The sequence below is a fragment of the Anomalospiza imberbis genome, chromosome Z (assembly GCF_031753505.1).
Source record: "Anomalospiza imberbis isolate Cuckoo-Finch-1a 21T00152 chromosome Z, ASM3175350v1, whole genome shotgun sequence".
Classification (NCBI taxonomy): domain Eukaryota; kingdom Metazoa; phylum Chordata; class Aves; order Passeriformes; family Viduidae; genus Anomalospiza; species Anomalospiza imberbis.
The window spans coordinates 39,077,559-39,105,219 of NC_089721.1; the positions used below are offsets into that span (position 1 = coordinate 39,077,559).

General features: G+C 38.9%; 1 protein-coding gene across 1 annotated transcript in view; it reads left to right on the plus strand.

Moving 5' to 3' along the window:
* Window positions 1–365: 365 nt before the first annotated feature.
* The window catches only part of EPB41L4A (erythrocyte membrane protein band 4.1 like 4A), a 113,443-nt gene continuing 86,147 nt past the window's right edge, over window positions 366–27,661 (plus strand). The window contains exon 1 of the mRNA XM_068176295.1: window positions 366–583. Coding sequence (XP_068032396.1) covers window positions 485–583 — 99 coding nt within the window. The 5' untranslated portion in view covers window positions 366–484. The remainder of the gene's footprint in view (window positions 584–27,661) is intronic.

Here is a 27,661-nt window from a genome sequence, read left to right on the forward strand (position 1 = left end):
TCCGCGGCCGGAGGTAACGCGCTGGCCGGGCGGGGACCACCCCCACGCCCCGGCTGCGGCGGCGGAGAGCGCTCCCCCGGCCCCGCTCCTGCACACAAAGGGGAGGCGCGGAATCGTGCGCGGACGGGGCGGAGGACGAGGCTGGTGGGCGGCTCGGTACCTGCCCGGGGCGGCAGCGGCGGGGGAGCTGCCGTGACAGCCGGGCGCGGGTGAGGATCCTGGGATCCTTCCTAAAGAAGCCGCTGGTCTTTTTCTCTCCTTTCCCGCAGAGAGAAGCCCGGCAGCCCCGTCCAGGCTGTTCTGCGGGATGGCGGCGGGCCGCCCCGCGGGGCTGGGCGCTGCGCCCTAGCAGCTGCTGGGCTCCGTCCGCGCAGCCGGGCGCGCAGCCGGGCGCGGCCCAGACCCGGCTGCGCCTCAGCCCCTCTCCGCCGCCGCCCGAGGCTCTTCTCGCCTCCCCGCCCCGTCTCTGGCCATCGCAGCAGGCATGGGCTGTTTCTGCGCGGTCCCGGAGGAATTTTACTGCGAAGTTTTGCTCCTGGACGAGTCTAAGCTGACCTTGACCACACAGCAGCAGGGCATCAAGGTAAGGACGCCGGCCGGGCTGCCGAATAGCGTTGCAGGAGAGCCCGCGGGGCTGCCCGGCTGCGGCTCCCTCCCGACTGCTCTGCGGTAGCCGGGAAGGTAGCAGCGGCAGAAAAAAAGGGGTTTCGGGAAGCGAAGGAAAACGTCGTAACTTTGCTTAAGGTCGAGCATAGGACAGATGGATTAGGGTGACGCGAGCTGGTGGGGCAGACGTGGCTGTGGAAGGCTTCATATCGAGTGGCTTAAAGAGAGCAGGTGCCGACCACCCCGTAGCACTCGGGACGCTCGGCGCAGAGGTATTGTTCTGTACCTGCCAGAGCAAGAAGAGAGAAGACGGCTGTGTGCATGGAGTGTTGCGCACCCATGTTGAGTCATTCCCCGTTCCCTCTGTCTTGCGCCGTGCCCGCCCTGGGACGCGCTCTCCCGGAAAAAGGCCGGGGGTAGCAGTGCGGGGCGGGCGCGTAGCAGCTCCCGAACGCTGGGGTGAAGGTCCAGCCGCCTCCCCAGCCCGGTGTCCCGTCGCCCGGCCGGTGGGAGCAGCTCCTGCGCCGCTGCAGCACGCTCGGCGTGGACGAACTCTTCAAAGTATTCATCTGCCAAGCGCTAATGAGCCCTGACAGAGCTTGTGAAAACTGAGATTTTTCTAAAGGCCCTTTACTTAGTCCTGTTTGGTTAAGCCTGATGACAGCTGATAGCATGTTGCAGACACTTGAAGTCCTTGTTCAAAGAGCCGGGGACATGAATTTATTAGCAATGTAAGAACGTGGTTTCAGTGTTGGATTGTTAGATCAGGAAAGAAGAAAAAAAAAAAAAAGAAAGAGGAAACACAATCAAAGAAAGAAATTAGTCCTTCTGAAATTTATTGTTAGAAAGGGCTGACCAATTTTACCTAAGACATCCAAAGAATAAAATTCTGTATGCCTTTATGTTTTAGCTTGAATGATTGAAGCTTGATGAAGCAACTAGGGAAAGGAGAATCTGAAGGACGGTGGTGGAGAGAGGGAGTTTACATTTAACAATATGTTTTCAACCATAAACAGTGGTATTACCAGGGCTACATGTATTCAGAATTGTCAAGCTTTGCTGAATCAAATGCCTGCAGATAGGCCCATAAATCCATGCTTAGCACAGAGGAGTAAGCAAATCACGGTTACGCTGGAATTCAGTACCTGTGTAGGGTCTTTGAAGTCTAAGTTTAGACACTTCTGAAAAACCTTACCTTTCTATGTGCAGATGTGGGTGGGTATATCATGCATGCTTTTGTGCAGTAAATGTACAGTCGCAGAAGTATGTTAAAAGTGTAATCTGCAAAGATAGTCCTATGAAGTGAAAGTGAAGGGTTTGTGCTGTGCCTAATAAAAATTAATGTCCCACGGGAAAGAAAGAGTCTGAAGATGTAACTTTATTCCAAGAATGCATGACTTGCAGTGTTGGGAGCTGTCTAGTTGTTTTCTTCTTAGTTGAACATGAGGGTGTGTTTTCCTGCCATTCTTAATGTGATCTGAATGTGGTATAATGCTGAATATTTCATCCCTTCTACCTGCTCCTTCTCTGTCTTGAACCCAACCACAGAGCAGTCATGGAATCAGTTGGAACAGTGTGTGGATCTGACAAGAAAAGTAGTAGTTCATTAACATTTTGGCATAGGCACTCACACTGCACAGCAGGAAACCTTAGGGAAGGAAGAATCTCCCTTTTTGTAGCAGCCTGTTTTCTGTGTTTTCTTTTTCTTTCTTTTATTTTAAGATAAAGTTTGTGCGTGGTGAAGCCCAGTGCTTTAGCTCCATAAGCCTTTGAAAACCCAAAGTGAGGAACTGCAGAGCTCTCTCCCAGACAGTGGTTTCCACCATGGTGTCCTCCTCTGCCTTTGTACACGCACAAGTGTTTGTGCAGCTGTGCATAAAGAGCAGCTCCTGTTCAGCTGAAGGGAGGCTGCTGGTTTGCCTTTTGCTGGGTGAGCATTTCGGCTGGACCTTTGTGCCCTGGTCCACTTCGCAGCTGGAGGATGGCAGAAACGACTTTCAACTCAGTCCTGGCTTCTGTTACTTTCAACTACTCAGGGGACATTTGTGTTATTATTATTCTACAGCTTTCCAGGGATGTTATATTATTAATTCTTACTGAAACAGAACATAATATTTGTCATAGTTTGTCATGCTTTGTCATTTGGCACTTTAACCTTGAAATACAAATGTTTTATTTTAAATCTTTTTAAATGTACTCATGTAAATGCAGAGACTTTTATTTTTAATTTTTTAAAAATTGGTGTTTCAGCTTTGGCACCTGGTTATAATTTGTAAATGTTCAGATGTGTTTCATTTGGAAACAACATTTAAAAAAAAAAACATTTCCTTAGAACTACAGATTCTGGATGGGATCTTCCTTTTGTCATCTTCCCTTTTAATTTGGTTCAGAGATACATGGGAAACAAGCTTTTGGTACTCTTTCACAGATCTTGAATTGTTACAGGAGCAGGATTTTTAAATCGTTGTACAAGAAACTTTGTTCTCTTATTTTCCCCCAAGCAGATGCATATCTGTTAGAAATAAAAACCACAGCTCAACAGCTTTTGGTTATCTATGTAGTTGCTTGATATTAGTGGATATAATCCTACTTGCTTTGAAGGGTGAAAGGCAGGGCCCTGTAGGAATCTGAGGCAAGTTTGTTTCTTCAGGGAATTGGATATGAAGTAGATACTTGTGTCCAGAGAGTTTTGAGGATGCATTGCTTAGTTTGTATAGTGGTTATTTCTGACTTGTTATGCTTGGCAGCAACTCTACTCATCAAAACATGACATTTTTTAATCACAATGTCATTGATGCATTCTTCATACTACAGTGGGCTTCAAATTGTACTTCACATTGAAACAACAAGCAGAGGTGACAAGACTGAGACTTTGAGCGCAATTTAGGGGTACTTGTCTCTGTGGACTTCAAAGAGCTTGCTAGGGAAAGGAAAGGATTCATTTTCTTCTGGCTTCCAAGTGGGGAAGCTGAGATGGAAAGAGGTCAAGTGGCTTTTTCAAGGTCATACAACAAGGAAACCACTTCCCTTCACTATTAGGGTGATAGCAACTGACCATTCTGCCATGGACCATACTTTCTGGAGGGGTTTGTGAGGAACCCTTCCTCAAATTGATTTTTGCTTCTCAGGTTTTTTTTCTTGTTTGTTTTTTTTTTTTTTTTTTTTTTTTGTTTTTTTGGTTTTTTTTTGTTTTTTTTTAACTGTTATCAGCACTGCTTTGCTGTTCTCCCTTTCTCTCTTTGTGTTTTAAGATTAGAGAACTACTCTATGAAAATGTGTAATCTGGCTCTCCAGCACTGAGGCTTACAGGAGGCTGATAAGAGTTAGGTAATCAGGAAAGGCCATCAGGTGTCTCATAATATTAATTTTTATGTTTCCTTATAGTATATTAACAGAGATATTCTGGAGTACATTCATTGAGATAAAAAAGTGATGACAATTGTTAGTCCCAGCAATTTTGGGATGGAAGAGTACATGGATATACAGTTTATCTAGTCAAGGCATATGGCCTCAAATGGGGACAGCTTTCCCTCTTAAAAGGGTGTTCAAGTTTCCAATTAGGAAATGCATTTTTGCTAAAGATATGGTAAGAATCAGCTGCCAGCTGAAAAATAATCACTTTTCCAGGACTGCTACTTTGTCTTCTCTTCACACAGACTAAACAATAACTTAGGCATTTTTATGGTACAGTACCAGTTGTAGTTCATATATTAGTGTCACAAGACATGTCAGTGGTCTTTTACCATGACTGAGGGGTTGTGGGCATTACATATTTTGGCTCTGTTAAGAACTGGGCTAATTGTCCGTGTAAATAGTGGTGTGCCTTATTGCACAAACTTGTTTTTGGAGGTTAAGGAAAACCTCTGTGGGCCCTTAAAAGTTAATGCCTTGAAACCTATTGGTGATCAGCTGTTTTATAAAGAGTGCTCGTCTGGTAATGTGTATGTTACAGGAATCTAAGAACCCTTTTTTTTCCCCCTTGAAAATAGTATTTAAGGAAGATATTTGTGTGTATTTTTTTCCCCTGAAGAAGCTAAACATTATATGAAGCATCTGTATCTCATTTTTGCATCTCTTTGGTTGAAACAAAGATTTCAAAAAAAAATTAGCTACTTCTGCAGTAAAGAAGTTCTCTAATTAGTCTTAAGCCATCTGGTCATTGCACTTTTGAAGTGCTCCTTGAAATTCCTCTCTGAGCACAATTTTTATGTTCTGCTTATATTGACATGTGTGATGGGCCAACAGCAGTATTGCATTAGAAGAGAAGTGATGATACACACTGGTATCATCATAAAGTCTTCCTGGGAGAAGTATATGTTCTGTAATATTACTTTATTAGGTGGTACCATTTATCACTGGTGGCCAGTGATATTATGGCCATCATACCACTTACTTGATGATTTACTGAGAATTTAGCAAAAGGATGTTTTAAAAAAAACCCCAAACCTTTGCCTCAAAAAAAATTAAAAAAAAAAAAAAACAGAGCAAAGAAACAAACCTGAAATAGACTGATATTAGTAACTGTTAAATAACTGGATATGTAAAAAGCATGAGTGGAGTTCATTGGAATATTATACATATTGTGAAGATACTTATGGGATAATTGACAAAAGGATTCAGTATAATCTATAGAAGTGGGTAAACACACCATTTCTTAGAAAGTTTTCTGTGGATTATTCTGGTATTTTTCCTTTTTTTTTTTTTGGGTTTTGTTTGGTTTGGTTTTTGATTTGGGGTTTTTATTTGTTTGCTTTTTCTTTTGTTTGTTTTGTTTGACTATTTTTTTTCAGTCCCCAGTGAAGCTAAGTAGTTTCAGACTTCATGTCTTTAAAATACAGTGTATATAGAAAATATGGGGTTCACTTTCCCATCAAGCTATATTAGCTATAAGTACACCAAGGAGTCAGTCTGGGAAGGATAGGGATCTATTTTTTTCCCAGTGAAAATGCTTAATGAATGCATTTGATAGCAGGAAATAGAATCCTGTGAATAGAAAGAACTTATATTATGTTAATTTTTTTTAATTGAGAGCATTAAAATGAAATTGGTAGTCATTTGCTGTGAATATGGAATGTATTCTTTATGAAAGTGGTTTCTGCTGGTTTATTCTTCTACATTTTACTAGGAAAGGAAAACATATCTTTTGTGAGAAATTTTTTATTTTTTCTAGTCACACTACTTCAGAAATCTGAGAAATTTTTTAAAGGTAGATTGCAGTTGCTTTCTACCTATGGTAGTTCACCACCTACAGGAATTACTAAACTGAAATATCAAAGTTCAAGAATATTTAATAATATTTTCCTCTGCCCTCTTTGGTATTGATTAATAAAGAAATAATTAATTAATTAATATTTCAAGGCAGATTCTTCTTGATATTCTGCATATTGATTTGAAAAGAATAATTTATAAAAAGTGAATTGATTAAAAGGACACAATCTCAGTCTTGTTTCAACCTTGTAATATATTTTCTTTATAAAGCAACAGTTCTGTTACGTGTACATATTTTGCAAGCAGCAGGAAAACTACACAAAAAATATCATCAGGTTCCAAGTGTAATAAATACTCATTTTCTTCTTTAATGCTGTTGACAGCATACATCTAAGGATTGTCTGTACCAAGAGCAACAGAAAAAATGTTAACAAAAAAGTAAATTATTGATAATCCCTTCCATATCAGAAAGGTGCTGGTGCTTCTTAAATTTCTGTTATGGGTGTAAAATGGTCGTCTGATTGCACACTGGGGACCAGATGGTTTATATGAAATTTTGAACTACTTCAGCCCTCTAAAAATGTACTGAAATAGTGCACAATTCTAGTTGACAGAGAATGAAAGGAACAAAATGGCTCATGAGCATTGCTACTAACTGCTCCACAAAAATTTATGTCGCAACTTTGAAATATATTACTAATTTCACCAGTATCTTTACAGATGAGGCCAGCAATCTTGAATACCCCATGAAATAACCATAAAATAAATGAACAATGAGACACTTTATTTTCCTTAGGTTCACTTAACTAAATTAATGAAACCAGCATGACAACAAGAAGGAAATCCATTAACTTCTAAATGAAGTTATGTCTTAGTCAACCTGAGGCTTGAGCAATAATATTATCACAGGTGTCTGTTGTTCTGTTTTCATTGAGCAGTAATTTCATAATAGGACTGGGCAAACGTGAGCTGTGTGAAGCTGCTTTTTTATTGTACAGTTTTCGGTTTATGTAATTTGGATTGAGCATTTAGTATATTAAAGTATTTAGTATGGTCAAATATCATCTCTTGATATTTAAGTTCCTAAGAATTCCAAACTAAAATTCAGCTGCAGAATTGCAATTCTTTCCCTCAAAAAAGAAAATTGCTAAAAATCATCACATGATATGAGGAGAAATCTTGAAGAGATTGAATTGAAAAGGTGTTTCAGAAAGAGAATGTTTCTAAAAGCTAAAATTTTATGTCACTTCATGCTGTAAAAATATCTGTTTTCAAGATGATATTGAACATGTAGGAGAAAAATGAAATTATGTATCGGTCATGTTGCATCATTATTAATATCTGTATTTTTGCTAAAAAGATGAGAGATGAATTGCCAGTCTTTTAAATTTTTAAAAAAAATTATTTTCCTAAAGGAGATTTAATTTTGTAATGATAAATCAGCTATATTACCTTCACTTTTTTCACAACTGATATATTTGCAAGTGAATAATCACATTTCAGTATCTGGGTATAATTTTGCAAACTGCATTTTATGCTACTTTTTGATCAGATCTTGTGCTTGCTGTGTACCTATTTAATTGCAGAGTTTAAAATGAAGGTTGTAATTTCAGTATTGATTGAACTTTTGTTCCCACTTCTTCCGTTGCATCCTAAGTTGTGGATGGCTGAACACTGCGGGCACTAAGGTCAAAAGGACATGCTTGAGGTCAACCCATGCTATTATTCAGAAGTGGAAAACCAATAGAAACATTGCAAAATGAGAGCTCTGCTCCTTTGGTTTTGCTGCAGCATGAAGAGGGGAACCTGCCTGTTTTGCCAAGTGGGAAACACGCTTTATCTGCTCTTCTTGGCTTGTGACCACAAACATTGATTTCTTCCGTTCACCTTTTGTGAACGGTAATTCTAGCAGTACCTTTCCAGAGTCAGGAAAAAGACGCCTCAGAACTTCCTTTGAATTGATATACAAATTGTCTTTATTGAAAGTAACAACCAAAATTTAATATACCCACATAGGTGTTTTTTATCATTCTAGATGGAAACCCCTATTGGGCTTAATGTACCATTAACCTATGGTACTAGGGTAGTTATGTTAAAGTTTGGTTGTTAGGGGCCTCAGATGTCTATAAAGATTCCTTTTTAAGAAGCCTGTCTTTCCTCTTGCCCCTCATGATTTCTTTTTAAATCTGTCTTTGTGTGAAGGAAGTGCATGCAATCGGCAAACTTTCCTTCCTGTCAGGAGTTTGCATTAGTTATGCTTGGTAAGAGCAAGCATAAGACTTTATATTCAGTGAAATCCGACCACTCCTGCTTACATTTAAAATAAATAATAAAGTCATTACAGTAACGGGTAGTTACAAATGTGAAGGAAAAGTGGATCTAATTTGTATGGGTGATATGCTTATTTATTTGTCAATGTTTACATTTTAAACTCTGCAGGATTACAACTGGCTGGCCATAAAGCAGAGAAGAAGACAATATCTATCTTCCTGTAGTTCTTGAAGTTTTGGGTATGTGGGTAAAATCTCTTTGTCGCTGAGTGAGCCAATTTGATAATAAATGGCTCAGCACTTCAATACTTTTCCTGTGTTCTCAGGAAAGTAAGAACTGAGTGCACTGAAGAATAAATTCACTTGTTTGTGTGAGAGACAGAATGCCTTTTAGGAATGGAAAGGAAGGACCTTCAGTATCTCAATTCCATGAAAAGAATTTGGAAGGCAGAAAATGGCAGTTTCCCTATATAATTAGTGGTAAAATTTCGCATGACTATTAATGTAGGCAAGCACATGATTTAGCACTTTGTAGAACTAAAGGCACTTGATCATCTTGTAGAATTGATCCAGAAGAAAGTTCATCCAAACAAAACCCACTGGGTCTGTTTTTTGTTTTCTATATACTATATATTTCACTGAAAGTTCTCATTTATGTCTGAGAAGAGGTTATTTGTAGTGTAGTGGGAAAATATTTTCTATCTATAATAATACTAATTTGTGTGTTATATAGAATATCTAGTTTATTTTATTATTAATCTTTTAAATATATTACATATGGGAAAAATTACAGTTCTTGTTTTGGTTCCACAGTTTTCTTCAGATTCTCAGTGTCACAGTGTAAAAGAGTTGTGACAAACTTTTTTCCTATTTGGTGGATGAATGGTAGCTGGAAGGTACATAATTGGCTTTTGTTCTTTCCCCCCCTTAGAATACCAGAGCAAGAATTGTCTTTATAAGAGAGTGCATTGAGAACCACAACGGAAAGTAAATTTTCTTTTTATGCTGTTTTTGAGTACCACATGAAACTGGTGGAACTAACAGTTTGGAATTATAAAAATGAGGAAGAATGCATAGGAGACTAATAAGGAGTGAGTTCAGCACTGATTTGGGACTTGAAGCAAATGATTCAATACCCCTTGTGAGAAGAGGTAATCCTACAATACTGGTGTGACGGGTAACATGGGAGCAGATTCTCCACATCTCTCTTGGGGGTGCCTCAAACTGTCTGCAAAACTTGCTGTTTTGAAATGAGTTTTGCTTTGTTTGGCCATCATCAGATACAGAAGAATGCTGCACTAGGCCCTGCCTCTGCCCTGATTCTGTGCTGGTGGAGTTTGCTGTGATGTAGAAGGTGGCTGTAATTTATAAAGTGGTGTAATCTCATCACGGCCATCAAAAGGAGTGGAAGTCACATGTCAGAACCAAGTGGGACTGGAAGGCCATGACTGCCAGCATTTCTTCTGTATTTGTTCCCACAGAGAAATCCTCAGATCCTCATTCCCTGTGGTTCCTGTGGCTGTGGGAAGTGAGAAGGATTGCAAGGGGCATGTTGCAGCCTGACACTTCCACGCTGTGTCACACAGAGCCCAGACCTCCCCCACAGGGGTCCTTTCAAGTGTGCTTCAGACTGACAGGCAGTCTTTTGTCTATGAGGTTGATTTGTTTATTCAATATGCCAGAACAATAGAAAGCTGAATGTCAGACTCATAATTCTGATTGTCATACCATGACTGTAAGGGGTGGGTGATATGTATTGGGGTGCCTTGGAGGGACGAGACTGCAAATAATCCTGAAAATTGTACCTCGATTTCCCTTCAGAGCAAATTAGGACACCTCAGGAGGGACCACGGGAGAGAGGTAGCTTAAGTTCAGTAGTGGTGATTGGGAGAAAAAGTTCTTGGGCAAATGAAGGAGAGTTGCAAATAGACAGAATGGTCTTGCAACAAACTTTTTTGTATCGCCATTTGCTTTGTGAAAGAAGGGGAGAAAGCCACAAGACTTTGTAGAGGAACCTTTTGATGATGTGTGTGAATGTCCTGACTTGCCCTCAGCTTTTTAAGTTTAATTTCCATTGGCTGCTTTGGGTAGGGGAGGAGGAGCTGGGGAGGGAAGGAAAAGGAGAGGGGAGGAGGAAAAACATTAAAAAATGTTTTTTTAATAATATTTTCAGGATGGAATAAAGCCCTTATGTTCAAAAGATCAAGTATTTTCCTCCTGTTTTGAAGTGATGTCCCCCTTCAGCTGTATTCTTCCTTCTATTATTTTTTACTTTTTAGAAGTCCCATATTTTCTTTTTGTGTACAACATGTAAGTTGGATGAACACTTCAGTTCTCTTTTCAGTGTGCGTGTCCTTCTTCTGGAACATAGCAAACTCTAAAGTTGTGGGAAACAAAAGCTTCTGGTATCCTTCAAAGGGTATCTACTGTGGTAAGCACCACATTTATTCTGGGTTTTTTGAGAAGCCTTTTTTTCTTAACAAATGCATTTCTGTTGACAAATTATAATGCCTTTAAAATCACCTCTGGCTGAACCATCTTTCTCCAAAAATGGGGAGTATTCTGGACCTCTCCCAATGCTCCAGGTTGGGATGGAGGAGATTTACTAAGAAAATATTCTTGGCCTTGAGGTTGCTTTATCTGTGTCTTCAGTGTCTCAAAGCAGTTCCTGCAAGAGCCAGTTCTCTTTCTCGGACCACCATTTAGTAATAATGTTTCTTTTTTTCCTGTAAAAGCAATAGTGAGTTACCACGGTCTTTCCTTGATTGGAGAATGCCTGAAATTTTGTACCTGGCTTCAATTCCAATGTTGATGACATGTGTTTTGGAGTGCTTTGGCACCAACTTCAACAGGAGCCAAATTGAACCCAATTTTTCTGTGAGCAGGTTTAATTAATTTACTGGAAAGAAAACGTGTTATTTCTTGGGTGAAGGTGACAGATGTTATTCATGTAAAATAAACATACAAAATTTCTACCTTTTTAACAGAAATCAATTCTTAATCATCCTTGGCCTTTCATCAGTATTCAGATTTTGTATCTGTTTAGAGCATGAAAGCCATGTTTGTTGTTTCCATGTCTGAATCTTTATTATTTTGTTTCTTTTTTCCTACTTTCCTGGAAAAAAATCTACAGAACCAGGTTTCATGAACTGTCTCCTGAAATCTTTGTTTAAAGGAAAACTGCAGTGCTGACCATGTTTGTTTATGAAAACAAACTGCTACTTTGGGAACAGGTGAACAGAAGTCATAACAAATGATTAAAAAAAAAAAAAGGTTTAATTTTGGTATGACATTTGTGTTTGTCTCCAACAGAAGTTGTAGGGGTCTTGGTGAAATGAAGTTGTTTGGGGAGAGGAATCTATAAAATATCAAAACCAAGATAGTTCTAAGTACTGTTGTTTTAAATCTGTCTTTGCAGTGCTTGTAGTTTTGTGAAAGCTGAAAATTTTTCCTGAGGCATGGAAAAGTTCTGGAAGTAGGCAGAAGTCCTGAAGGAAAGCTTGACCTCAGCTTGACATACTGTGTTGAGAAGAAGGTTTGATTGGGAGGGAGTTAAACCACTTCCACTGAGTTGGGTGAAAATGAATCAAACACAGTTATTTGTTATAGATATATTTTCTTTTTCCTGTTTCTTAGTCTGTGTCTCAGATCATGACACTTTCGATTATCTTGATATTTATTTATTAATTAAATTAAATTACTTGATTTGTTTATTTATGATAATTTTTTTTGTTCATGAGTTTTAGAAAAATTAGGCTTGAAGATTTGCTGTAGGGCAGCTTACAGAAATATTTCTGCTGCTGTGTGTGACATACACACATAGTGTGCTTATAGAACCCTCCCTCCAAGAATATTTGCTCGTAACTTTTCATAGACAAATAGTGCCGCCAAAGAAACTTCAAAATTGAAAGGTTAAGTGATTTTTTTCTTCAGTATTAGTTAATCCTACCATGTGTCTTACATTGAAGAGAATTCAAACCAGACAGATTTTTATGTGCCTGCTGTACTAAGGTATAAGCATTCACTTGAAAAGTCACAAAAGTCCAAGTTAGTGTTAATTACAGCATTCACCTCCCTTTGAAAGTTACGTAAATGTGTGTACTGCCCATCTCCATGCCCAGCTTGAGGTGATTATACTGTGTTTGTATCTAATACACCAGTGTATTCACACAGTTCTGTTGAAAGTGGCAGAGTTTCTTTGCCTACAGTGGATTAAAGGCTCTTCATCTTCATATGCATTTTTTCCTACCTAATCTAACCACATAGAGCAGATGAACTTGGTATTATTATCTATAAGATGAAGAACATCTAACATGGTGCTGCTTATTATCTTGTTTTTCAAGCTTGCTGTGATTCATATTCCTTTTCTTGCATACAGAAGGAAAATGGGATAAGAAAAATCACTTAAACTGTAGAAGTTGCAGTGTAATTGAATTTTGAACATTGATTTCTGAGTGTACAGAAAATGAAGTGAAATAATGTACTCGAGCAGCAAATTACAGGAGGTAGGACAGTGTACAGTGCCTTTAAGAAGCAGGTGTTTGCTGTGGAGTTCACTGTGCATACAAATGTGCTCACATTTTGAAGTTGGTTAGGAACAGTTACAGGGGAAGAGGAAACCTGACTGGCCTAATATAGGCTTTTTCTATTCAGTACAGGCTTTAAAAAGGGGGGGAAATATAATAATGCAGGGAAAAGCTGGGTTTTGTTTGCAGTTAAAAGTCTGAAGCAGGAGGGGAGAACCAGAAGTGTGATTTAAAGGAAGTTGCAGTAGTGGTTGTTGTAAGTATACAGAGAGGAAGCCTTGCACTATTTTCAATCTGGACGAAGGCACTGAACATTTAATTAAACAATGCCTTTGACTCAATTAGCATTCTTAGTACGTATAGTTTTAGGTTATTTTTCAAGTGCACAGCTGTTTCCTCCTGCATAACCTCTGGGAGGGAGGTACGCTGTGGTTCCAGGAGCAGATTGAATGGAAGAAGGTTTCCAGGCCCAAGAAGTTTATGAATCTCGAACTCAAAGCTGCAAAGGTAGAACATCTGACAAAGGCCTAACAGGTAATTTCACAGTGAGTATTGACCTTATCAAAATCTACCCAAAATCTATTGAACCCCTTTGATCATCCCATCACCTCTGCCAACTGTTGAGCCCTGAAATCTCAAGACTTTCTCTGCATGCAGAAATGGTATTTGACTAACTGGGTCTGCTTTCCTGGGGAAAATAAATTACAGTCCACCTGTAGTCTGTTTGAGTATGCATTATGGTAGTGCTCATGTAACATAGGTTACTCACTTGTGGGCAAAGGAATATATTGGAGAAAGTTAAAACACCTTGAAACATATTTATATATATAATTATGTTAAAAAGTAGCAGAAACAATATTTTGGTGAAATAATAGACTTATTGAAATGTGTCATAACATATGATTGTTGTGATCTTTTTTTCCCCTTGATCTGCCTAATTTAGATAGAAGGTTGGATCTGCTCATAAGGACACATTATTTTAAACAAGGATTTATTCTGGTTTTTGGCTCTTGTTTCAGGGGGGAATTATATCTTCTAATGACACTTGTATAAGCCAAAATAAGTCAAGTCAGTTGTTGGAGTTTAGTCATCTCACACATGTTCTGCTACAAGAGGAGGAAAGAATAATCTCCTGTGTTGAATTCTCTCAAATTTCATTTAAGCAATAGTATATCAACACAAATAAAGTGCAGATCAAACACAAAGAAATTATGCATAATAAAATGAAGAAATTGGAAGGATCTGACCTTGGTGAGGAAAGGCCTGCCAGTTTCAATGGGAGTTATCATGTATCACATAATCATAGGCAGGATTGCAGTTGTGCACAGAAGACACAGGCGTTTCAGAACTATTTATGTGCTTGCATAAGAGTCTTTCAAAAGTTAAAGATTGTACTGGACACTCAGGCAACTCTGAAAACTTCTCAGGACTGAATTACTGGTTACAGAGTAAATATCAGGACAAGTGTCAATTAAATCGAGGTACCTGGTATATGAGAGCTTGACCCAGGAGCTGAGACTGGGAAGCAGCATCTCAGCCTTATGAGCTGGCATTTTCTGACTCAATACTAGAAACAGAGTTTCTAGAATTGAGTAAGAAATTCAATGCTAGAAAAAATAGAGAATTTTTTGCTATTGAGGCTGTGGACTTAACAGTTTTAAGGAACAGCTGCTGCTGAGACAGTGAAATGTTTACCACATAGCAATTCTTCACACGGGAAGATATTAAAACTGTACTTCAAAAGGAAGGTTTGGCTGTCATAGAGTCATTTAGGTGGTGACATTGAGCTGAAAATTCTGTGATTCAGGTCTGTGTGTTACTCCATCTGAAATCCTCCAGAGGGATTACAGTATCTAAATATTTTACTTGTGTGTAGTATTTGCAGGCCCTGCTGATTCTTACAAGTTTCTATAAAAAGGTTTGGACATGTGATCAAACTGGTAAGTGTTCAGTCTGGTAGCTGTCCATATGCATGAATAGCAAATATTTAGTAATTCAGTTCATTTTAGATTGCACCTAAGAGGATTTAGTTGCATTACCTTTTATTTGCTATTGGCTAAGAGCCTTCACTCGTTATGGCAGTGGTGGTTCAGCTTTCGTATCTTGAAGGGCTCTGATTTCTCTGGGAGGTTCAGATCTACAACACTTCAGTCTGACTCCTACAGTAGATTTCACTTTGGTGTTTTTGTCAATGCAAAGTCTTGAATTTCTTTCTTGCTTTCATTTGAAATAAACTTTCTGTTGTCATGGTTGCAGAGAGGAACTCAAAAGCATGAACCCTGCTGACTCCTAAAACCAGTAAGCCTGCATATTTCTGTGTAGAAGCTTGGAACTAAAGCAAGTGCTATGATTTTTTTTCCCCTTGAAGGTAAAGTCATAATTTCTCAATGGCCAGGATTGCTTCTGTAGAACAGCAAGGACAGGAGGGAATCAGATGAGTAGGATACATAGTCACTGTGTAGTGAGTGACATTACATGAGGGCATGGTCACAATTATGTAGCTCATTCTTTGCATGCTCTCTTAGTGTGATCTGTTTTTTGAAAACCCCAACTAAAGGAGCCTCCCAGGAGCTCAGCTGCAGTCCTTTGTTACTCTTGTAGTAGAAAGCTTTCCCTGACATCTCGTCAGGGTCACTTTTGTTTTCAGTTAATCTGCTTTCATGTTTTCCTGACTTTGGTGGGTCTGTGCACAGAGTACATTTGATCCTTAACCTTTTTCCACAAGCTTTTTAATAGAACATTAGGAGACTTGATGCTAGGAGATGCTGGAAGCTTTGACTTTGAGCAGAGGAAGACACCCAGGCAATTGTCTGACAGCCAGAGTGGAGGAGGTTACCTGAATATAGAGCATTAAGTTGTGTGCAGATCTCTTCCACCACCATCTCTCCTACTCATGTATCTAAGGAAAATATCAGGATTTGGGTTTGTTTTACCTTAGCTGCTTCTCTCACGCTCAGTGTTTCTGAGTACCTCCAGGAACCTTCATCTTTGTTCCTGCAGCATGTCCTGTTTTGCAGTTTCCTCTTGCCTTCCTTGAATAGTTCTTCTTGTTCTATTATCTCCTTGCTGGTAGCATCAGTCTGCTAGCCAAAGGCTTGAGATGGAATGTAAATGAGCAGAGTGCAGTTCTTGTTTCTACAGCCTTTGGGAGAATCTTGGTTTCATATCTCTGCACTTAAAAAAGTGGGAATGGGGAAATGTATTTTTTTGTTTGTTTGGTTTGTTTCACTGTTTTGACTTTATGTTTTGGGAGTCAGGGATTAGCAATTGTATCTTTTACAATCCATACCACAGGGAAACTACAGTATTTTAGCATTCCTTTTTGTGTCTTGTCTCTAAATCATGGTGACAGTAATAAAGCAGGAGGGGCAAGTGGCAAGAGGGGAAATAAGCACTGCAGTATGAAACATATATTTTAATTAAAATTGCTCTTTTTAGGTATAGGTCCTTCTACCAGATACAAGTTCTCATACAGTTCTTTTTTAGAAGATCTGAGAGGACCCTGGAGACTGGAAATGTGTTTGAGCAAATATCTGGAATTTTATTTAAACTAAAAGAAAAAGAGTGGACTTAAAACAAACCCACAAAACAGAAGCAGAGCAAAAAATATGCAAACAAACCTCACTGTGGACAGATTTGTCTCTGCAGAATTAATTTTGAAATTCAAGTTTGCTGGCTTATGCATCCAATATTTATAATTTCCACTACACTGTTGCATCCAGTGTCCCTTCCCATTTTAAAATGCTTATATATTTACTTCCCAGAGGTAAACCACACAATTTTAGAAAGATTTTAGAAAATTCCTGGTTTTTAGAAAACACATGGTTTTTAGAAGAGCCCTCTGCTTCCAGACATCTAGCAACAGGACAAGAGGACATAGTTTCAAGCTGTCTCAGGGTTGGACATCAAGAAGAATTTCTTCATGGAAACATTGTTCAAGCACTGGTATGGGCTGTCCAGGGATGCAGTGGAGTCACCATCCCTGGAGGTGTTCAAGAAATGACTGGACAGGGCACTAAGTGGTACGATCTAGATTGGTCTGAGTTTGGACTTGATAATCTTGGAGATCTTTTCCAACCTAAAAGATTCTGTGATTTCTGGTCTCAGGCTTTGAAGAAGCCATTTGTAATGGTTTCTTATTAGATTAGTTCTGACCTTTTGTGTTTGAGAAGTGCTCCGGGGTCTTTGTGGTCATGCTGTCATTCTGATAGTGAAGCATTAGACCGAAACTGTAAATGGTATTAACCACCTTTCTTGCCATCTGCTATGCAGGCAGCAAAATCACAGAAACAGAAAAAGTGCATTGAATCAATATTTTCCTCTGTTGCTGGGTTGTTTTAACTGAAGGCCTGTAGAACTTTTGTGCATTTGGTGCATAGCATTTGGTGTTGGTCTCCAATTTGGCACTTGGCTTGCTGAGACTCATGGTGTCAGGAACAGCCTGTTTTGAGTTACACACCTGATGCACCTTCTGGGCTGGGGGAGTGGGATAGTAGCACTGGTATTGTGGTTGAACTTTTAACTCTAGCACCTTTTTTTAAGATCCAAGAATCCTGAGTGCAGTAGAAATAGGAATGACACAGCAGAGGTGCTGTCCCTTCCCATTCATGCTTGTTCCAGCCTAGCATTGTTGGTATTTTTAAGTCTGGCTGTGGAGACAGGAGGCATGGAGATAGGCCAAGCAGACCTTTGTAAAACTCTTAATGCTCAACAAAATTAAGAGGAAAAATGTCTTTGATTAAGAGAGTGTTTCTTGAAGTCTGTCTTCAAGTCTGATTACAGCTGCGTGTTTCTCCTCTCCTGACTTGTCCCAGTTCTGTGTAAGGTAGCCTGAGGTCTACTTTAATTTACTGCAGTTGGCAGTGGTCCCTGAGGAGTTGTATGTCACCTGGCCATAGCTAGAATGGGGCTTGTCCCAGCCACTCGCTTTCCTCACCCTGTCAAGGCGCTGTGGGCAGGAGGGTGTGGGAGCTGGATCTCTTGGATCAAAACCCACCAGATTCCCTCCAAGAGAGGAGCCCCCAGTGGGGAACTTGCTGAGGCTTTCCTGTTTAAGCTCTGTGGGGTGTAGAGGAGGAATGAACCTACTGTCTTCCTTCAAATACCCCCTCATCTACACAGTGAGAAGTTTGAATGCTGTCATGCAGTGCCCTCTAATTTGAAAGACAGGCACAAGGACCTCTGGCTGAAGTCAGTGAGTTTTATCAAGGACCTTCTCTAAAGGCACACTCAGAACATCTCCGCAGTTTGTTAGTCAGAGATATTAATGTCTCTGCATCTTTTGCAAAAATGTTACTTGGATGATCAAAATAGGAATATTTCAAAGAAAATTTAGTTGCCTTAGTTAATTTACAAAAGATGGGTTTATTTTTCATCTTTCTGGAAAGAGTTTTATCATCCTGTTTCACTTAACAGAGTGTATGTGAATAGTAAATGCAATAAATAATTACAGGAGACAGTGTAACATGATAAATTGAGGTCATAATTCATTCAACCTATTTATTTTTTCTTTTCCCCCTCCTCTGCATCAGAAATAAGTTAATAAATGCTTTTAAAACTACACTTCTTATCTCACTGTCTTAATATATGCCATGTTTTAAGAGTTGTTATTAAAAATGTTTGTGCTGAAGTGTAGGAATTGATTCCTTGTCCACAGTAGAGCTGTTATTTCTTTATATAAAAAGAAAAAGGCACATTCATGGATTATATGCTATCACCAATACATTTTTAGTGTTACTTGCCTGCTTCATGCATTTATTTAACTTTGTGTTTTATAGCTGGTCTCAATATTGACTTTCATCTCTGTTGATGGCAGATTTAATGCAACCACACATACATTAGGAATTGGGATGTCATTGCAAGAGTTTACAAATCAAAAGTGTTCCTCCAATGCATTGTACCTGTTCTAAGAGCACTGTTTTTAATTACATGGGGAATTATTCTCTGCAGCCTTCTGAACAGGCTTATCATCCCTCATAGAAGATGCATCTTAAAATGTGTAATATTGTTTTGACATAATGTTGTCAGATAGCAGAAATATTTTTCTCATATTAACCTTTAACTTCACCTTCATGTCAGCAAGAAAAAGTTTCGCTTTAAAGTTCAGCAGACTAATTAGCAGACTAAAATTGATTATCTCCCTGGTTTATAGAACCTAAGCGGGTTTGAGATTACAGTGAACAAGAGTGTATTAAATTGCATATCTGGAAATCTAAAACCTTGTGTAAATATTGACTGTGAAAATGAATTTTCAGGATTTTTAAGCATCTGGATATGTTCTGTGTAAATCACCTGTATAGTTTTGTAACTATTTGGTTTTACTGAGTTACTGAAAAGATTAGCCTTAAATAGAATTTAAAAATATGCATAGTGTAAAAATGCCTTTCAAAAAAATGTTATATCCCTTATGTAAAAGAGTATACAGTACATAAAAATATAAATGTAATTTATGCTGGGATCTCTTTATCTATGAGTCTACCTAAAAAAGTAATTGAAAGACCAGAGCCTTTTTCCAGGAGAATGATGGCTCAAAATGCAAGTATGCTGAAGAACTGATGAGCTGCCATTCCTAAAAGTCTGCAAGAGGGCTTTCAACCTCTTATGAAAGAGCAGAAGCTGCTCAGAATTTTTGTGACTTAGTTGCAATGGGAAGTAATTTAAAGATGTGTTGTCCATGTGATGTACAATATCAGTAACCTTTGCTGACTGAGATGATGTAAATTTAAGGAATTGCAATTGGATCTTTATACACACAGCTTAGTTAAATGTCACATTTTCCACTGATTTCAAAAGACTAAAGGTCAACTTTTATCACTTTCTCCTCTGTTGAAAAAGACCTTGACAAGGGCCTGGAAAAAATGTGTATGTGTGTGTAATTTTCTCAAGATATTTAGGCAATTTAAAAAATAACATAAATGTCCTAGCAGAACAGGAATTTGTGGTAGAAGTTTCAAAACATTGGTGTTCAGTGGAATCTTTTCATTTTATAGGAGATTTCGCACACACTCATCCCATAATGTTTGTTTCAAGTCTCAATATTTTTTGTCAAGAGAACTAATTTAACATGTAAACACAGTATTGACATAACCCCCTAAAATTTAATATATTATCTTATCATGTGAACTCACATTTTTAGCCTACATTTTGAAATCCTAAAAGTAGTGGATTTTTTGAGATTTCTGGGTATATTTTCCTTAAAATATAAGGCCAGGATTTTCAGGTATGGTTTCCTAGTGGTGTATTTCCTATTTTACATGGCTTTGTAGATTTCCATTGACTGTGCAATAAACTTATGGAGTTTCAAAATGTTCCAGGAAATTTTGCCTGAACATGAGGAAGAACTTCTTCACTATGCAGTGACTGAACACTGAACAGACTGCCCAGAGAGGATGTGGAGTCTCCCTCACTGGGGGTATTCCAGAACCTGGGCACAATCCTGGGATGACCCTGCTTGAACAGGGCAGCTGGACCAGATGACCCCATTGTGGCTCCTTCCAACCTCACCCTTCTGTGATTCTGTGATTCCAGCTGTGCATTGTTAATGTTGATCTGCATTTCCAGGGGTTTCTGCCTGTGGTATGGGACAGCAAGATATCAGGGAAAACAGGTAAGTGGAGACAGAGTTGGTTGTCCCAGTGACACAATAGCAGGGAACAGGAAATCTATGAGCAAAGAGCTCGTTTTATTTTGGTTTTCTGAAGGATGTTTGCAGTGCAATGTCTGAGTAGGCCAGGTATGTCTTTGTGTTTTATTTGTGTACGGTGCTGTGTTCTGAGCTGAAATGAGCCCAGACTAGAGAATCTTTGGATATGACCCGAATATTCCCAAAGTTTCCACTAGTACAGTGTTTAGAAGTGGGTTTATAGCTGTTGTCTGGACTTCTAAGTAGTTTGTGAGCTTGTGAAGAAAATAGCAGTATTACAGTTCTGGTTCATGACAGGTTTTGTGGAGCATCACTGTGGAAATAATCTGTCTTGACATGACTGTGGGGTGCCAGTCATGGTTTCATAAAGCCAGGTATGCTTCTCACAGTGCCACAAATGAACACAGAATTAGCCAATTTTTAGAAGTGAATAAGCAACAAATCTCAACAGCATGTCTAGGTCTGTTTCAAAGAATTTTGGAGATTATATGTGGTTACCAGCATGTTAGTAACTTTCTGGCAGAGCAATTAAATGTTTTCCTTTATCCCTACTTGGGCCAACTGGGACTGCTGAAAAGCCTCTGTTTCTAGATCACTTCTCACAAATTACTTTGTCCTGTATTCTGTTTGTGAATTACTAAGACATCTTGTCCTTTCACCTGTGTAACAGCAGAAAGCCTTGGAGGAGGCAGGGACTGCAGAAGGCATGGGATTTTTGTCTTGTAGGTGATAAATAGTATGATGGGAATATAAAGCAAATCCAAGCTGTGTTCTGTATACTTCACCTGCCTGGGATTGTTCTGTAATTAGCCTTACACGCAGTACCCAAAGGGAGGTAAAATCATGTTTTAAAACCAGATATGGATAAACCTGCACAATAAATTGATGCCTGACAGGCAGTTCTCTGAGCTTTTTAGCAGCACACTTTGATTGCTTTTGGTTCCTATTTTATCCTTGTTCTCTTTTTACCTTTTCCCTTTATTCTGTTTTTATGAGGTGTGAGTGTAGGGGGGGTTTTGTCCTCTCTCTTGGTTGCTTGTACACGCTTGTTAGGCAGGCTCCTTCTCACCACATCATGTGGTGCATGATCAGCTGATGGTTCTGCAGAACCAACAGCTCACAACTGGAGTCTCACAAGAGGGTGAGAGTGGGTGGATGGGGCACAGGGGACATGCAAAGCTCATGTGCTGCTCCCTGAAGGCAGGTATTTGTGCTGCCCTCCCTGTTGGGCAGGAGAAGGTGTTTGTTTCTTTCACGGAGGGCACAGGGCTTGGGATGTGAGGAAGAAAGGAGCCATGCCCTGTCTCCTTCTAACTGTTTCTGCTCTTTTGCTCTGCCTGCATTTAATGCATTTTTGGTTGTCTCCTTCATGACTGGAGCTCCAGGGACATCCTTCCAGTTGCTACCTACCTTCTTTCTGTTTTGCAGAAAAAAAAGGCTTACATTAAGAGAACAGATTATAGGGTTGAATTTTTTTTCTTTTTTGTTGCTCTACTGTCTTAAAAGCAGACATTTACTGCTGTGTCTTATGTTGCTTATCAATACATGAAGCCTAATGCACAACTGCTTTCAGTGCAGCTCAGGGATGTTTTGGTCTCAGGCATATGGCTTTGAAGCAAAAGCTCATTTTCTCTCTCACTCAGCCAGAGATACAGAAGAAGGGTATTCTTTATCTGAGTCCTTTCAAAATTTGAAAGCAAATTTAGAGCTGATGGCTATTGACAAAGCCACCCCCACTAATGAATCCAAATAGTATTTGTGCAGTTGGTTTCCATCCAGTTTTAAACAAAATCCATTCTCTTCCAAGGAGTTCTTCCTTCTCTTCACTTCTTGAAATGAAGAACTGAAATGCAGTTTTTAAGTACCCATTATCTATTTTTGGTATAGATCACATCAGCTGTGACAAGTTAAGTTGCATGTGTGGCTTGCATATGGACGTCAAAGTGTGACCATGGAGATTTCAGAGTGCTTTGTGTCTGACTTACAAAAATTACTGTGAACAGGGAATTTTTGGTTTCAGGTAGTACACAGCTAAATAAATGTGAGTGGAATACAGACACTAAAACTTGTCAGAGAGGATAAAGTCTGAGAATATCAGCTCAAAAATTGTGCCTGCTTATTTCATCTAAGCAATTCAGTAATTCTTTTCATTCTTTAAAAAGCAGCATCCATATGAAGAAAAGTGCCTTTTATGGCAGATTGTTCCAATTGAAGCAAAACCCACCCATAATTTGTGAAGGAAAAGGATTTTGTTTCTGCTATAAGTGCAAATTTCAATGCAGCTTCAAATTTCGAGCAGTCATTATGTAAAACTGCCCAAACTTTAGCTCATTTTTGCTGGCTTATACAGTTTCATAAACCTGTAGAGACAGATATGACAGAGCAGCCTGTCTGGCAAAAGCACAGCAAGAAGGCTAAGTGCCTAAAAATTGGCATTCATCTTCTTTTAGGCAAAATACATTAGAATATTCCTTTATACCTGAAATGAAATTATTGCTTTCTTGGGCTGCTGTCATGTTTGTGCTATTATTTTGCCCTTCACTTAATGAATCCCAGAGCTTCAGGATTGCTATTGACATAGTGATTGCAGTTGAATATAGAAGCAATTTTTTCAACCCTTTCACATTGTACCTGCTTGTTTGAGAGCACTTTTTGTCCATCAGTGTTTGAATCCAGTACTGTATTCTTGTTGTAAACAAAGAGAGTAATGAAGGGATGTATGTTCTTGGAAATAGAGAATGGTATCTTGTATTGAAGTAGCAGAGGGGGAAAGAGGGTCCTAGTGTATTTACTAAGTAACCACCCGTACCTTTTTCTGATATTATGCAATATACCTGTAAGATAAAGCCTAACAGGTGTTTTATGTTTCATGTAAAATTTAGCTTAAGCTTTCTCATGAGAGAACAGAGGAGATTTCTGTAGGTTTTGCTGCTGCCTGATACAGTGAGAAAATCTGAGTGTCAGCAGAGGCAGTACTTTAATTTTTGGGGGGTTGAGTTATACCAGCCAGTAGTGTCTTTTCACCCCTCTGGACAGAAAAAGAAAAAAAAAAAAAAGACAGAAATTAACTCCTCCACCACAGGAGTCTTTGGCTTCAGAATTGCACTGCCTTGAGCCATCCCCCTCCAACATAATAATTTAGGTCCTTAGCATGGCTATTCCTAAAGGACAGTTACAGAGAACTTCAATGGCAATGAGCCCTTCTGTTGGCAGTGCTCTGAACTGGAAACATGAACCTGTGAGTGAAGTGTCTAGGCTTTGAAGTATGCATTCTTCTGATGTGTTTGGAGACAGCCACACATCCTTCACTGCAGCTGTGATTGGTCACTACAGTGGATGTTTAATTTTGGTGATCTAGTGTTAACAGTCTTGACCCAGAAATCATTCTGTATTCCTTGGCTGGTGAAAATTTAGATATATGCAGTATTGCCTTTCCAGAAATTTGTGCCCAATTTTTAAAAATTATGAGAACGTAAAGTTAAGTGTTTCTGTATCACCTGTTATGTTGTTTGACATGTTATTTTTGTTATTGTCACTGTTAATTCTTTTTAATATTTACTGCAAATTTGTGTAGATGTCTTTTATCCATTTCAGCCTCCTCTGCCTTTTGCTCTTAAAAGCCCTCTGTCAGAGGCCTTCCTTGTCTTGATACCGGGAGGCACAGACCAAATCACCTTTAGTCTCTTTCTGATACACTGAATATTTCAACATTCTTTGACCCCTCCCAAATGACAAGATTTCCAGAGTTTATCTGTTTGTTTTTTAAAAATCCCCATCTGAATGAGTTTGAATTCTTAAAGTACAGAAGCAGAAGAGAGTTACATTTCTTCAATTATATTAAAGCATTGCCACCTTCCTACAGGGATACCTGTAACAGAAGTTCATGGGATTTTTGTATTCTCTCCCTGCCCTTGCTGCATCACTGTGATCTCAGGTTAACTTGCTTATTCCCAGTGATGTTCAAATTCCATTCAGAGCTGCAGCTTGTCAGGACACAAACTTTACTTCAGAAAATTGGTGTATTTTCTTGCTATAGATGATCTTGCCCTTTGCAGTTATTAGAATACGTGTTTTCAGAGTGCTTGTCTTACCAAGAGGCTCAGATTATTTTCACCAATAATTGGCTTTTCTCATTACTTGTCACTTTAGTGATTTTTGGAATGTCTACAAATTTTTCTAGGGGTGTCTTATATTGCAGGTCATAGAAAAACTGTTGCAAAGCCCTCCTTTGAATTGGATGATAGTTTTCTACTAAAAATTGTACTTTAAGGATGTATAATTCACAACATTTATTTAATTTAATTAATAGTTCATTGGTATTTTTTAATAGTATTACTTTTAAACATTATTTAGGGTAGGTTTTCTTACAACTGCCAGACATCTCCAGTAAAGTGTTGCAGTTATAGCAGGCTCCAAAATTTGAGTGTGTGTGTGGGAAAAACAGACCCCTCCCATAATACACATTTATTTTACACAAAGAAAATTGTTGATTTTACTTTTTTTTTCCCTGACTGTGGTTAATTATTTTGGGGAAGGAAATTTTACATACTATGTTTCTGGTGCTGGAGCTGAAATGTTATGAAACCTATAAACTGAGCTTTCCCTGCTCCCAATGTCCAGAATAACATCATTATGGAACACTATAATAAGGCTTTCAAAAGCTTATTCTGCAGCCTATTTACACAATCCCATTGTGTTTACATGGCAAGGCTTTTGTGGTGGGGTCTGCAGTGGTGGCCTCTGTGAGGGGAACAGAGGAGAAGCGGAAAGGATGGAGCAGCAGGGAGTGGCGGTTGCGGATTGATCACAACCCTTGCTCCCCATCTCTCTGCACTGCTTGGGGAGGGGTACAGGACTCAGAGATGAAGTGAAATTGAGCCTGGCAAGGAGAAATGGAAAGCAGTTTACATTTTGCTGCTGTTTCTCACCATCCTTCTTGTAAGTGTCAGCAAATTAAATCACCTTTCCCCAAGCTGAGTCTGTTTTGCCTGTGACAATAACTGATGAAGCAATTCCTCTGTCTGTATCTTGATCCATGAGCTTTTAATCTTGTTTTCTACCTTTGTCCAGCTGAGATGGGGAAGTGAAGGAGTAACTGGGTGGGCATCTGGAAGCCAGCCAAGTCTACTCACTATAACAATGAAGATTTTGGACACAAAATGTTAGCAGCCTGGTTTCCTTGAATTAGAACAAGAATATATTATTGTAAAGGGTTATGACAATGCTGGTCATATTCATGAAGAAGGGTATTGGATAAATTGAAATACTGAGAAAATACTAGGTTATGTACGTGCTTGGCAATAGTCATAGTGGATGATTGCTGTTCCACCCCTGTTGTAACACTGAGTTGATACATTCAGTTTTATTCTACACTTAACTGTAGTTCAAAAATATTTAGCTGTATTTTAAAAGGTACTAATTATAAGAGCGATTTATGCTTGTTTCAGTCATCCTTTGTTTTGTTTTGTGGCTATTAATGCTTTTTCAAATACATGTTGGCTGTAGAAGGAGTAGATTTCTGACACTTTTGATAGTTTAATCTTTTTAGAGTTTTGTAAGGCATTTTAGCCTTGGTGTAAAACACCTACTCTTTCATGGTTTTTTACTACTGGTGCATATTTATACTATTCTTCCCGTAATGAAAATGGAAAAAAAAAGTAATAAAGGAGGAAAAAGTGCCAATATGGTGAGATCTTTGAATGGAATGTCTTTGTAACTGTTTCTTACTGCAAGCTCCAGTTTTGAAACTGTATATGAGAAAGTAATGTTGATCATTAATTTCTGATAGTTTATTTTGGTATGTGATCAGCATAAAAGTTCCGCTATTAAATTGCATATATTGAGATATGTTCTGCTGCAAAAATTGTACTAATAATTTATAATGAAAAAGACTACTTTTGTTATTACTGTGTGGATAGAGAGGAGCAGGAGGACAACGTCTCCAGGTCTCTCCAAGGGATTTGAGGAACATGCAGTTGTGAACTCGTTTCCTGCTCCACAGAACAGTATGTTTTATATTTGTATTTTCTTTAATATCATGTATGCTGTGTCTCAGGTTGTGGAGATTTTCTGTTAAAGTGCCCTCCTCATGTGGGTTAGCAGAAGGAGGTGTGGTATTATGGCTTTGGTTTCATACACTATGGAGACTTTCTTTAGGTTTAAAGTACTGTTGTGCAGTTTGAAGGCCAGCAAATTAGGAATCAAACTAATTTACATAATGTTTTCATATTTCTCGAAGAAATGGAAAGTTTTTAATTTAAAAACACATTACTGGGTCCTGGAACCTCCAGTGGCTTCTTCTTTTTTTTTTTTTTTTTTAATTTCAAATAAATAAAATGGCATAGGATCAATTCACCAGTCCTTCTGGGTGCATAATGTGAGCACTGGCTGAAGTTAAACCAGATGTTGCACACTGATAATGAGAATTTATTTTTCTCTGCTTGCAACAAACTTATCTGCTCAGATGCCTCAGAACTTCCCATGCCAGAGGCTACTGGTGGGCACATGGCCATGGCATTCTCAAGCTGTCAGCAGGTTTGCTGCAAATTCCTCAAACTCAAGGTAGCTTTGTGGTACTGCAGGATCTGGATGTGAGGACATGGGGGACTGGCACGTCCTGAGGTGCCACTGAGATGAGACTGTATGGACTGGATTCCAAAGAATTTGGAAGGTCGGAATGAGACAATAGCATTGTGTCACCACATGGATGGATAAGCCAACAATGTTAATAATCTTTGTTAATGAGAGTGTTCAACTGGGTTGGTTTGAAACACTTGGAAATAAGTTCTTGAGTTTAAAATGCGTTGCTCTTGTGGAAACTGCCCGTGGAAGATGGTGCAACCAACAGGGGACCTTTGCATCCACAGCATAATTTCTTGATTGAGACCTGATTCGGTTTTTTTTTATAGACAAATTGGACCACTGCCTAAGGCAACAGCTTTAAATCAAAGTTTTCTGTGTGGGGTCCAATTATCGCAATACTCCTTTCCAAAACAGAGCCTGGGGCTGCAGTACGACAGATTTGAGCTGAAATTTTGAGTTAATTTATTTTCTTTCCAATGGCTTTATAAATATAAGAAAATGAAGGACCAGTAAGATAAGTATCTTCTCTTGCGCATTATTAACACAAATGTCTTGCATGTTAATTGATTGCACTTATTTAAATCAGGGTACAGCTGTAATCTGAAGAAGCCATCAGTTATCTATCTGCTATATAGTGGAGGTTATGAAATAGTATTTTGCCCTGGTAGACTATCTTAGTGTCTTGAGTCATGAAATTACCTAAGGTCAGAATGTTTTATTTCAGTTTTCTGTATAAAACAGCAAAAGAAGTGTTAGAAAAGTTCCCTGAAAGGTATTTAAGTATAAAGTTTTAAGGAGTACGCTGGCAGGAAAGGAACTTTCCTTTT